The sequence below is a fragment of the Trachurus japonicus genome, chromosome 17 (genome assembly GCF_045865225.1).
Source record: "Trachurus japonicus isolate A0001 chromosome 17, Traja_1.0".
Lineage (NCBI taxonomy): Eukaryota > Metazoa > Chordata > Actinopteri > Carangiformes > Carangidae > Trachurus > Trachurus japonicus.
In genome coordinates, this window is record NC_140923.1 from 30,924,485 (window position 1) to 30,936,704 (window position 12,220).

Here is a 12,220-nt window from a genome sequence, read left to right on the forward strand (position 1 = left end):
AGACGAAGAAGAGGAGCCCGGAAGTAGCGCTCAGCTCCTCATGTCAACAAGAAGAAAGTGTCGTGGAGTGGGAATAAAAGGCGTTTTTCACTGCACGAGGAAGATATTCTGCTTTAGAAACACTCACCTGTTCCCATTCAACTAGCACAGCTCTTCAGGGGATTAAAATGGGTAAAGTTTAGTCTCTTACTGCTGTCTTCATCGGTTTGTTTTGATGTTAGCATGCCTGCTAAAGCTAACTTCATTGCACTGATGCATTACACTTGTGGGATACAGATACAACTAACCTGAACAATACTTTTATGAACACCTAATGGTTTTTAGTTTCTCATTTTGTCATTTCGATTTTTTAAAATATTTTAATCAAGTTAAAATCACACTCATATTGAAATCTTTAAGAGGGGGGCATCAGTGTTAAACACAGTGAGGCCAAACCTCCAAAACAGCATAAACAACATTCATGCACATTAAAAGATAATGAAGACGCAGTCTTTGTGGCTTAATGTTTTATTAGGGGCATGAATCAAAAAACACGAGACAAGATGCAGAGCTTGAGTCTTTGCCGTTTGTCTCTGTGTCTAAAGTGTAATCCACATCCACTGAAAGGAGCTCATATTTTCATCAGTTGTTGCCACAGCACAACTTTTTGAGTCTCACCTGATGATTGTTACAATTTCTTCTCATGTAGCATCTCTCTCTGTCCTTTTTTTTTTTTTTTTTTTTTAATTGAAGAATTGTTAGTTGGGATGTACATTGTGAAATGAGGGATGAGGGGGTTACAAATAAAAATGGAATAATGTCAACAAGTTCAGTTACATAGTATCATGACAGGCAGGAGAAGACAAAGGATAAGTACATTTTATGTTAGGCAAACAGAGGTCTATTCAAAAACGTGGAAACAGAGAATAGTGCTATGGTCTTTATGGCTTTCTTATTTTCAGATTGACTAATTAAGTTGATGTATTGTTTGATTTCGTTTCTGAAACGGTGAGTGCAAAGTATTTGATTTGTAAATTTGCGGTTGTGGATATGAGCTTTGGCTAAAAATAATATCAAATTGATTATATAATATTGGTTTAATTAAATTTAATTAATTAAATCTCTCTCTGTCCTGTCCTGTTAGAGAGCTCCGTCCCCACGTCCTCGCTGAGGCTGCTGGCTCCGCCTCTGAGAGTGATGCTGGCTGTGATGTGGAAGGTGGTTCATCAGAGGAACATAAAGCATTATGGGAAAGTGGAGGAGTTTGTGTCCTTGGTGACTGAAGCCGTCCCTGACATCTTGACCAATAGACAGATGAGACTGCTCACTCTGGGCTTAAGAGCAAAGGTAACTGATGCAGCCTACATACTGGGAATCAATGTAGTTGGTGTTGGCAGATGTTGAATATAATAGATAATACTTATAGCAAGCCAGTGTTACTTATTCATCTGAGTTATGATATTACATAATATAATAGGATAGAATATATTATAAATGTATCCCTTGGATTATAATACTTACCCTATATTTAAGTGCAAGCATACAATTGGATGGTCAGAAAATAACTGCTAACTTAATTGTTAATGTCGCCGTCTCTTTTCCAGATGACTTTCCAGATGTTATGTTCTGAGGAGTCAGAGGATCTCAAACGTGTGGGAACTCACTTCAACAACCTCCTGCCATCCCACTCAAAACAGGTGAGACTTTTTCAATCGTGACCTGAGTACCACTCTCCTGTTTTCAGAATTGTTCTGCTTAGATAACACGCACATTTTTACTTGACAGCTTCAGCCAGAAAATGAAGCTCTGGAAGACAACTTTGTCCGGCTTGTTCAGAGTCTTCTGGAGGACCCAGATGGAAGACGGCACTTCCTCGAGGTATGACTCCGTTTTCCCCTCATTGTTAGTTTGAACACGAAAGGAGACATCTGGTTTACATGTTTGACAAATCCATGCACCTGTTTGATTTTTTGTCCCTCAGAATGTGTTTCCTGTGGAGTATGGTCCCAGCTTTGACACGGCACTGGAGACTCTGACTTTTGAGTTCTTCAGCCGACTGGAAGAGCTGGTGCTTATACCAAACTTCAAACAGGTGCAGAGACCATGAATCCTGCTGCAGTTTACAATGTATTTCCTGATTTCTAGTCCATCAAAATAAATGTGTTTTTGTTTGTATGTTTTTCACTAAGACTGCTGTGTGGATCAGTGATACATCCTCTGTGTTAGAAGAATACACGCAGTGTGTAACCACAGCAGACGACTTTAAAGTATTGCTCAAAGGCAAAGTTCAGCAGGAGCAAATGGCCAAGCTGGATTCCAGTGGTAAGTGTTTTTGGTGTTTATCAGTGTGGAAATAGTCCCTTGATGAAATGATGAGTTAACCCTCCTGCTGTCCTTCTGGGTCAAATTGATCTGTTCACTTCCCCCATCCTTCCTTCTTTCCTTCCTTTCTCCCTTCCTTCTTTCCACAATCCTTTTTCCCTTGCTTCTTTCCTTCCTTCCTTCCCTTCGTCTTTACTTCTTCTTCCTTCTTCTTTTGATCCAGTTGGCCTGGTCTGTTCCCTCCCTCCATCTTTCTTTCCTTTCCCTTCCTTCTTTCCACAATCCTTTTTGCCTCCCTCCCTGCCTTCCTTCCTTCCTTCCTTCCCTTTGTCCTTCTTCCTTCTTTTTTGACCCAATCTGTTCCCTCCCTCCATCTATCTTTCCTTCTTTCCTCCCATCGTTCCCTTTGTCCTTCCTTCCTTCCTTCTTTCCCTTCACCCTTCCTGCCTTCCTTCGTCCTTCCTTCTATCCCTTTATCCTTCCTTCCTTCTTTCCCTTTGTCATTCCTTCCTTCCTTTCATCCTTCCTTCCTTGACCCAGGAGGACAGCAGGAGGGTTAAGAAACTGCAGATTGACTTTGTGAGCAAAAATCTTTGCGATGAAGATAAACAATTTTAAATGTTAAGCAGTCAAGTTGCTTGACCTTTTTCTTCTTTTTAATTTCTTTTCTCAAAAAGTGCCGTCTCCCTCAGAGCAGCAGCTGTTATCATCATTATCCCTCCTTCCATCACTGAGAGCAACCGACACCAAAGATGTGGAAACCAGCGCACAAAAATCAGAAAACCAAAGACAGTCTGAGGTGATGTGTCCTCAGGGGGAGGAAGAGGAAGACATGAGGACAGAGGATCAGACATGGCCGGGTGATGATGAGACCCAGCAACATCTAAACAGCAGCGATGCAGAAGAAACGTCAGGAGAGACGTGCGGTGACAGTGTTCCTGATGTTCACACTGTGGAGGAGTGCGACGACGACAGAGCTCCCTCTACATCTGCTGAGAGTCCTGCGTTGTCCAGCCACATGATCGCCCCCCCTCGGCAGAGAGTGGCGCACAAATGCAGTCAGTGCGGAAAGTGTTTCATTTACCGCTACGAGCTCCTGGAGCATCAAAGATTGCACACGGGAGAAAACCCTTACAAGTGCTCTCAGTGCGGAAAGGCCTTCAGGAGGACGTCTGACTTGTCCACCCACAGACGAACACAGTGCACAAAAGCAGCTTACATCTGCATCAAATGTGGAAGTAGCTTTCAGTCCATACAGGAGAAATTCAGACACCAGTGTGTGCACAGCGTCCAAAAGTTTGACTGTTCCCAGTGTGGCAAAAGCTTCAAGAAAATGTATTTGCTGGGTAAACACGAGCTGACTCACACCCAGAATCGTATTTTTACATGCAGGCAGTGCAAGGAAGTGTACCCCAGCATGAGTGAGCTGAGATCCCATCAGAAGGTCCATCCTCCTGAGCTGTCCAATCAGTGCATGCAGTGCGGGAAGTTTTTCAGCTCTGTTGCGTGCTTGACGGCCCATGAGCTGCGCCACAGACAGCAGAGGACACAGATTTGTGTGCATTGTGGCAAAGCTTTCAAAAACAAACATGACCTGAATCTTCACATGCGCAGCCACACGGGCGAGAGGCCTTTCCAGTGCACATACTGCGGGAAACGTTTCTCCGTGTCAGGAAATCTGAACATACACATCAGAACTCACACGGGAGAGAAACCGTATCTGTGCTCCGACTGCGGCAAGGCGTTTGTTTCGGCCGGCGAGCTGCAGATACACAGACGCACCCACACGGGGGAGAAGCCGTACAAATGCAGCGTGTGTGGGAGAGGATTCACCATGGCGAGTAAAGTGACGCTGCATATGCGTGTTCACACCGGGGAACGGCCTTACATCTGCCCTGAATGTGGGAAAGGTTTTTCACGTGGAAGCGAACTGAAAAAACACACCATGAACCACACAGGGGTTCGACCATTCGCTTGTCAGATGTGTTCAAAGACTTACACCTGCCTCAATCACCTGAAGAGACACTTAAAAACTCACAGTGTGGTCCAGGCCCAGTCTGTCTGACTCTGTTTAGTTACCAAAAAGCTTTTTTCAACCAATGTCTTTATACGTTCCATATACTGACTCTGGTGTTGACTTGTTGGACTGTGTTATAGGTTTCATTGTCAACCTCAGTTGTAAGGACTGCGTTGCAGAAATGCACTTAGTACTGATTAATCCCATATCCTGCTTTGTCAGATCTGTTGTGATTGTAAACTCAGTAAGCATGTCACTTTGTCACGTGCTACGTGGTTTCCTAATGCATATGTTAAAAGGATTTCTAAGAAACATATATGAATACCAATGTTGTCTAAGTCTATTTGTCCCTGACGGCAGCAGAATTTCTATTTTAAGTTAACATCAAACATCCTGTTCTGCTTTTTACAGCCAGTATTTTTGGCACTTTCAAAAAAATGAAGAAATACAAGAAATACACTCCATATGAACCCAGAATATTTTGGGGAAATGAATAAAGTGATAATTCACTGAATTTTAATGGGAATTCCTTTCTAACTTGGTTATTCAAAACTTTTACCTTTTCTATTTTCTTTTATTACTTGAGGACATTTTTTTTTTTAAATAACGACACGAGTTTGTGAAGTGAAAATGTCCCTGTTGTCGGTAGTAATTCATTTTGCTCCGACAGTGAGTCAGTAGTGAAGCTCTTCTCCGGGTCACACCGTGCACCAAAACGAGCGCCCCTGCTCCAAACAGCCTCGACCGGGCCAACGCTCCCACAGTGAACAACGTGTTTCAGGAAGAAGTTGGCGCCTGAAGCCCCCTGCGCTGTTAGCTAAACACGCTAACAGAAACTATGAGAGATATGACTCTGTAAAGACGTTTCAAACCATCGCCAGTGGAGGTTTCCAGAATGAACGAAATGGGTAAGTAACAGCTCAGGAAGCTTGTAAAACTGCATGTATGGTTTCTTATGCGGCTAGCCGAGTAGCTGAGAGAAGGATTAGCCGAGGCTCACCAGGCCTCGACTAATCCCTGGAACAAGAACTGTTTTGCTCAATAATACGCCGGTTTAACCAGGCAGCACCAGCGGTCTTGTGGCTCGTCTCTTAACATGAATATTTTGCACAAACAGTGAATGATAACTTTAGAAATGCTTCTTTACACCAAATGCAACACGGTGGTCGTGTCTGCTTCTGAACCGGGAGCAGGTTAAATTGAAGTTATGCTATGCTAACAGCTAACAGCTAGCTGTTTGGGGACGTCCGTCTCTGTGAACTAGCTGCACACTGCCCTACCTACGCACTAGCGCACTACAGTGTCCGGCACCAGTTTAAAAACACTAAATATGTTTGTGTTAGCCAGTTGAGGACAGCACCGGCAACCAGAGCCCATTACCGGTGGTCGGTGTGTGTAGTGGACACAGCCTGGTGCGTCAGATACCTGGCTGACACACTGACACTGCTGTGCTGCATCACAGGGATGGATCAGAGTACAGCGACTAGATAGTGCTGCTGACTGTATAGAGACGGACGCTGTTCTGATGAAGACAGGCAGGTCTGCTCTCCATCAGCTCTGGAGCCGACACCGCCCCCCCCCCCTGAATAAAACGTGTTGAAGTAAAGCCCGAGTGCACACAAACAGCAGCGGCAGTGCACTCCGCTCTCATGATGCTTTTCAGTTTGTTTGACTTGATCTGGTCTCTGTTTCTGAAGAATTCAGCGTCCCCCTGTCCTCGCTGGCGCTCCTGGTCCCCCCACTCCGGCTGATGTCGGCGGTGATGTGGGAAGTGGTCCGCCAGCGGAACATAAAGCACTATGGGAAACTCGAGGAGTTTGTGTCCATGGTAACAGATGCCGTTCCCGAGCTGATGAGCAAAAGAGAGGGGAGGCTGCTGTCACTGGGCCTGAGAGCCAGGGTAAGAGATCAGACGTGTTAGTGTGTAGAGACTGAAAACATCCAGCGTTTGAAAAGATTGTCACTGAAACACTGATTCGTAAAACGCAAATTAAAATTCCCACAGACAACTCTTGAACTGTTGCGCTCTGAACACCCTGAAGATCTGAAGGCTGTAGAGACTCACCTGAACCGAATCCGAACTTCTTGCATTGAGGAGGTGAGTGATAAATGTTTTTTATTGACTGGTATGATTACAATTTGAATCCATTTTAATCAGAAATGCCAATAAATGAACACGTTCACAATTATCACATTTGAGAATTTTCTACCCTGTGATGTGAAGTTGAATTTCAGTGACAATGTGACTGTTTATCCTACTAAAACAACTTTAAGACGACAACATGTGATCTAGGAAATTGTTAGGCACAGTTTAAATTACCTAAATAAGGAAACAATCATGCAGCCCTACCTGGTGGTTTCATCTTTTAGGGTCCTGAACTCATCTCACTGGTGTCTTGTTTTCCAGACTAATGATCCTGTAATTGAAGCACCAGAGGCAAACTTTATGAAGCTGGTACAAGGTCTCATTGAGGATACTGACGGCAGAGAACATTTCCTTAAGGTCAGATTTATGTCAAACTTTCTCTCTTTCCATTCATTGTCTGTTGTGCTCATCCATGCAGGGTTACAGAGGGGCTGGAGTCAGTCCCAGACGTAGGGCTCTGGACCGGTTGCCAGTTGGCTCAACGCAGAGCTGACATATAGTCACAAACACACACACTTACATTTGCGCACTACAAGCTACAGGCAGTGGCTAACAACAGCTAACGCTCATATTAAAGCATATCGCAGTCAAAACGTAGTTGACGAAGACGGCTCCTTTTTTCTTTTTTTTCAGCCGGGTTTAGGCAGAGAATTATCACTAATTAGACGGATCACGTCGGGTCCAGGCTTCAACACCCGCGGGTTGGACCGGGTTGTAATTTTCAGATCCGTTTATAACTGTAGCAGGCAGCAAAGACAGGAGTAGATACTGAATGGGAGGCGTGGCTCTGACTTTGCTCCTTACCAGTGGAAAAGCAAACTGGTTCTTTGGAGGCACCAGCAGCATGGAACGAGCACCAGGGACTTTTTGGTGGAAAACACACACAGGGAGAATATGCAAACTCCACCCAGAAAGGCCACTGGCCCTGGAGTTGAACCTCTCTGAGAGGCAATGGTGCTAACCGCCACACCACTGTGCGGCCCACTTAATTTATGTGGTGTGGTAAAACATACAATTTGCTAAGTTTCAAATCTTGGGATCAGTATATCATCACAGCTTGATGTTCCAAAAATGTGAAAAATGTTGTTTTCTACTGTTCATCGAGGACATAGTCATGTCTTAAAACCTACTTTTACAGGAAGGCTTTTTAGAGTAGCTCTGTTGTTTCCCACCTTTATTGTTTTTACTTCAATTTTATTCCATTTATTCTATTTGTTTTATTATCGATACTGCTGATTATGGTTTTATGCTTTTATCCTGACTGTTTTATCTCACTCCGTAAAGCAGATCAGGTTTTTGGTCTATGTTTTTCTTAATGTTTGTGTAATGTTTGTGATGACGGTGTTATTTTTGCTTGATCTGTAAAGCACTTTGTAACTGTGTTTTGAAAGGTGCTATACAAATAAAGTTTATATAGTCATGTTCTTACGGTGACCTGCTGGTCTTCTCTTTCATCTGACAGAATGTGTTTCCGGTCGAGTACGGTCCTGACTTCGACACAGCACTGGAGACTTTGGTTTGTGAATTTTTTACAAGACTTGAGGAGCTGCTGCCAATACCAGACTTCAAACAGGTAAAGAAATGATTACTCAACAAGGACAATGTCAAATAGTCAGAGCACTTTGAGCTTGAAATTCAGATTAGCTGTCTCTCTTGTACAGACTGCATCTTGGATCAGTGCTGCCCCCTCTGTCCTAGAGGAATACATGCAGTGTGTCTCAAATGGAGACGACCTTAAATTCCTTCTCCAAAGCAAACAGTGCCATGGGAAACTGGCAAAGAGTAGTGTTGGTAAGTGTACAGTTTATACATGTTATATCAGATGATGAAGTAATCATGGTATATGGATAACTTTCTTATGTTTCCACACAGCTCCGTTCCAGTCCGACGATCTCCTCATACCCTCTCTGTCTCTCCCCCCTTCGCTGGAAGTGGCCATCGCTTCCCACCCGAGCGGCTGTGACGACGAAAATAACGACGTTCCTCAGATCGTTATGTTCGACGAAGAGCTGTCGACAAACCCCTCCACCTCAACTGACTTTCCCGAATCGCCAAAAAGGACTGACATCTCGTCTTCTCCGCGCAGGAGACAGCAGTCGGGAATGCATAAATGCCCCGAGTGTGACAAAGTCTTCAAGCATCACTCTGTCCTCATCGAGCACCAGAGAGTTCACACGGGGCTTCAGCCCTACAACTGCTCCGAGTGTGGGAGAGCTTTCAGGACGGCCACCCTGCTGGCCGGGCACCGGCTGCGCAAATGCAAAAATGCAGCGTATCTGTGTATTAAATGTGGGAACAGTTTTCCAACCTCGCTGGACAAATTCAGACACCACTGCCCAAAACGTGGCCGCAATCATGACTGTGCCCACTGTGGAAAGACTTTTCAGAAGTCCAGCAGCTTGAAGGAACACCTGCTGACTCACGTTCAAAGCCGCCTTTTCAAATGCAGCCACTGCGGCGTGGGGTTTTCAGGCATTGGTGACCTGAAGTATCATCAGCAGGTAGATCACGATAAGCCATACCAGTGTAAGCAGTGCGGAAAGAGCTTTATTTCCTCCAAGTGTCTGACCAAGCATCAACAACGACATCAAGAGGTCGGCGAAATGGAGGCGGCCAAGTTAATGAGTGGAGGTAAACACAGGAAAAGTGGCTCCATACACCGCACGATTTCAGCATCTCTGTCGTCCAGGAAGTCCTCGATCAAAGCCGCCTACCCTCGCGGACGAGTCACCCACAACTGCCCGCTGTGCGGAAGGAGCTTTAAGTATCGCTTTGAGTTTCTGGAACACCAGAGGTTCCACACGGCGGTGAAACCCTACAAGTGCTCTCAGTGCGGCAAAGCCTTCCGCACCGAGGCTCACCTGTCGGGCCACCGGAAGAGAAAGTGTAAAAATGCCGCCCACATTTGCACCAAGTGCGGGTGTCAGTTCAGGTCCGTACACGAGCGAGTCAGACACCAGTGCGTGCAGCTGCTGACGAAATACGAATGCTCCCATTGCGGAAAGACCTTCAAGATGGCCCACATGCTCCGAAACCATCAGATGAGTGAACACCAGCTCCCCTACAGCCCCAACCACCGCTTCAGGTGCAGATACTGCGACGAGACGTTCCCCGGGATCAGCGAGCTCAAGTACCATCAGAGGGTCGACCACGAAAAACCCTATCAGTGTCAGGAGTGCGGCAAGTGTTTCCTGTCTGAAAAATGCCTCGCCAATCACGAGCTGCGCCACAACGACGACAGACCGGAGAGCTGCCTGGTGTGCGGCCGCGGCTTCCGAAACCGCTACGACCTGAAGCAGCACATGCGCACGCACACGGGAGAGCGGCCTTACCAGTGCACCCACTGCTCGCAGTGTTTCTCCACGGCGGGAGGACTGAGGAGTCACACCAGGGTGCACACGGGCGAGAAGCCGCACGTTTGCCCCGACTGTGGGAAGGCCTTCTCCCAGATGGGGGCGATGCGCACCCACAGGCTCACCCACACGGGGGAGAGGCCGTTCAAGTGCACGGTGTGCGGCAAAGGTTTCACGATGGCGCACAAGGTGACGGTACACATGCGCGTTCACACAGGAGAGCGGCCGTACGTGTGCTCTCAGTGCGGGAAAGCCTTCTCAGACGGAAGTGTGCTAAAGCAGCACATGTTGAACCACTCAGGGGTGAGACCGTACCACTGCCAGATCTGTCCCAAGACCTACACCTGCCTGAACCACCTGAGGAGGCACCTGAAGAGCCACTCAAACTTGAACTGAGTCGGACATAAACACAAGCTGGAGCAGAACCTAATAGACATTTTACACATGTACTGAGACACTGCCTTTGACAGAGAGTGGCTACTACTAAAATTGCAACGTACTAACTAAACCAAGCAATACATGAAGGAATATGGAAAGATGCTGTATGCTCACTGCTAAAAAATGAGGTGAAAAGTTTCATTTACTCTGCATTGTAAAATAAATGTAACCATAACATCCAGTTGTTAATGTCTATGACAACCAAGCACAAAGAAATGTCTCTTCTCCCTCATTCCACACCAGGCTTTTCCTTGAGTGTTTTTTTTCTTACTTCAGTTTGTTATGCATGGATACACGTGGATGTTAGATATTATTTGGTTGAGATGATGGGTGTTCAGAACAGACGCTGTAACATTGGTGAAATTATATTTTTGGAAAGGCCTCAGAATGTTGACTGTCTTTGAATAAGCTGAAAGACAAATACATTTAGTGCAAAGTTAAAAACGATGACATGAACCTATTCCTTAAGGCCTTTTTATATCCCCACTATGGTTTGCAAGGTTTGTGAATTTCAGATTAAATTACCTTGTTACACCTTGTACATGTTAACTGACTTTATTTAATTAAGAGAAATGTGTGGACAGACTTGAAGGTTGTAGTCAGGATCACAGCAGAAGGTCTCACTAGATGGCAGTAAGTGACCATCAGCTGTGTTCCCCCTTGATCTCCATGTGTTACCAGGCTTTTGTGACTCTGAGCTGAAATTAATAATGGGATCCGTTACCTCACGCATCACGAGCTGAATTTATTTTTAGGTTGTTTATTTTCCAGTTTTTGAAGGAAGCAATTTGGTGTTATATGTGCTGCAGAGTGGAGCATAATAGAGGAAAAGAAAACATTCAAGCAATCTTTTGAGGACACTAGAGATTGATGAGGGAGGAGGAAGTTAATCTGGTTTACTTCCTGTCATTAACGTTATTTGGTGTGTTTTGGAATCTTGATTAGGCTGCAATTTCCTCATGTTTTGACTGGCGCCTTCAGTATCTGAAGTGGGGTAAACCATGACAAAGAGCAGTCCTCACTTTTCTTTTCTTTTCTTTTTTTTTTATCAGTTTGCATGGGGCCACTGTGCATGGTGCCGAGTTTTACAGTTCAATCTGGACCACCACTGTTCACAATACTTTTTATGTTCGCTTGGACCTCAGGCAAATGCAGCTTTGAGTCGTATGGTAACGGGCACATTGGTTTAATATCTTCCATCTGTGCCGAGCTCACTTGAATGTTTTCTCTGGAAAAGAGAAGCTGATTTTCTTTTCTTTCTTTTTTCTTTTCTTTCTCCCTTGTTTCATGCTTGTGTTTCATCTCATCTGCGGTCGCTTATGAAAAATAACTTTTGAATCACATTCTCTGAGACAAACCCACATCTTTGCTCTTTTCACATCCCCAAAGTACAGCCTCGGAGATGGATGCGGTGCCCTGTTAAATGTTGCAAGATGCAAAAAAAAAAACGAAACCACAAGTTGTAATGATCTTCAGACTGGAGACACTGGCTGTGCTCAGCAGTATATTCTGTCTTTTTTCTCTGTGACTCAGAAGTGCAACTAATCTTCTCCAGCGAGCATCTGAATCCTGCGGAAACTCGTGCTGCGTCCTGCCTGCCAACAGAACATTACCCAGAACCGCTCCGCTGTAGGAAGTATGTTACTGCATTTATCTGCTTGTAACGGAGCTCTATCTCTATCGCCGCTTGTTTCAGGACATGCCCTGTCTGTCTCCTCGGCTTGGACAGTAATGACCTCTCAGTGATCCAACCCCCACCTGCCAGCTTCAACTACAACAGATTCTTTCTTTTGAACAAAAATTGTTTTCACAATCGTTACTGTGGAAATTGAAAACGTTCCCAAATGCTGCACTAATGAATTCCTTAAGGATTTTTTATGGAGTAATGTGTTTCTGAGGAAGGCTGGTATTGAGACATCTCTGAATACATGCAGCAATATTTTACACATTCACACAACTGCCAGT

The 12,220-nt window shown here is 45.0% G+C and overlaps 1 protein-coding gene across 3 annotated transcripts; it reads left to right on the plus strand.

The window, feature by feature from the left end:
• On the plus strand, window positions 1-10,794 carry LOC146971052 (uncharacterized). 3 transcript variants are annotated; one of them, XM_085805031.1, is made up of 12 exons: window positions 19-171; window positions 1,124-1,326; window positions 1,584-1,676; window positions 1,765-1,857; window positions 1,961-2,071; window positions 2,169-2,301; window positions 6,016-6,218; window positions 6,324-6,416; window positions 6,726-6,821; window positions 7,927-8,037; window positions 8,126-8,255; window positions 8,337-10,432. In XM_085805031.1, exons 1-12 carry the CDS (start codon window positions 168-170, stop codon window positions 10,211-10,213), a joined length of 3,147 nt encoding a protein of 1,048 aa, XP_085661157.1. In that variant the 5' UTR covers window positions 19-167; the 3' UTR covers window positions 10,214-10,432. The 3 variants fall into 3 exon arrangements, with proteins under 3 accessions (XP_085661156.1, XP_085661157.1, XP_085661155.1); XM_085805030.1 differs by lacking the exons at window positions 6,016-6,218; window positions 6,324-6,416; window positions 6,726-6,821; ... (1 more) ...; window positions 8,126-8,255; window positions 8,337-10,432 and adding an exon at window positions 2,979-4,369 and having other exon boundaries at window positions 1-171; XM_085805029.1 differs by lacking the exons at window positions 19-171; window positions 1,124-1,326; window positions 1,584-1,676; ... (1 more) ...; window positions 1,961-2,071; window positions 2,169-2,301 and adding an exon at window positions 5,083-5,226 and having other exon boundaries at window positions 8,337-10,794.
• The last annotated feature ends 1,426 nt before the right edge of the window (window positions 10,795-12,220 follow it).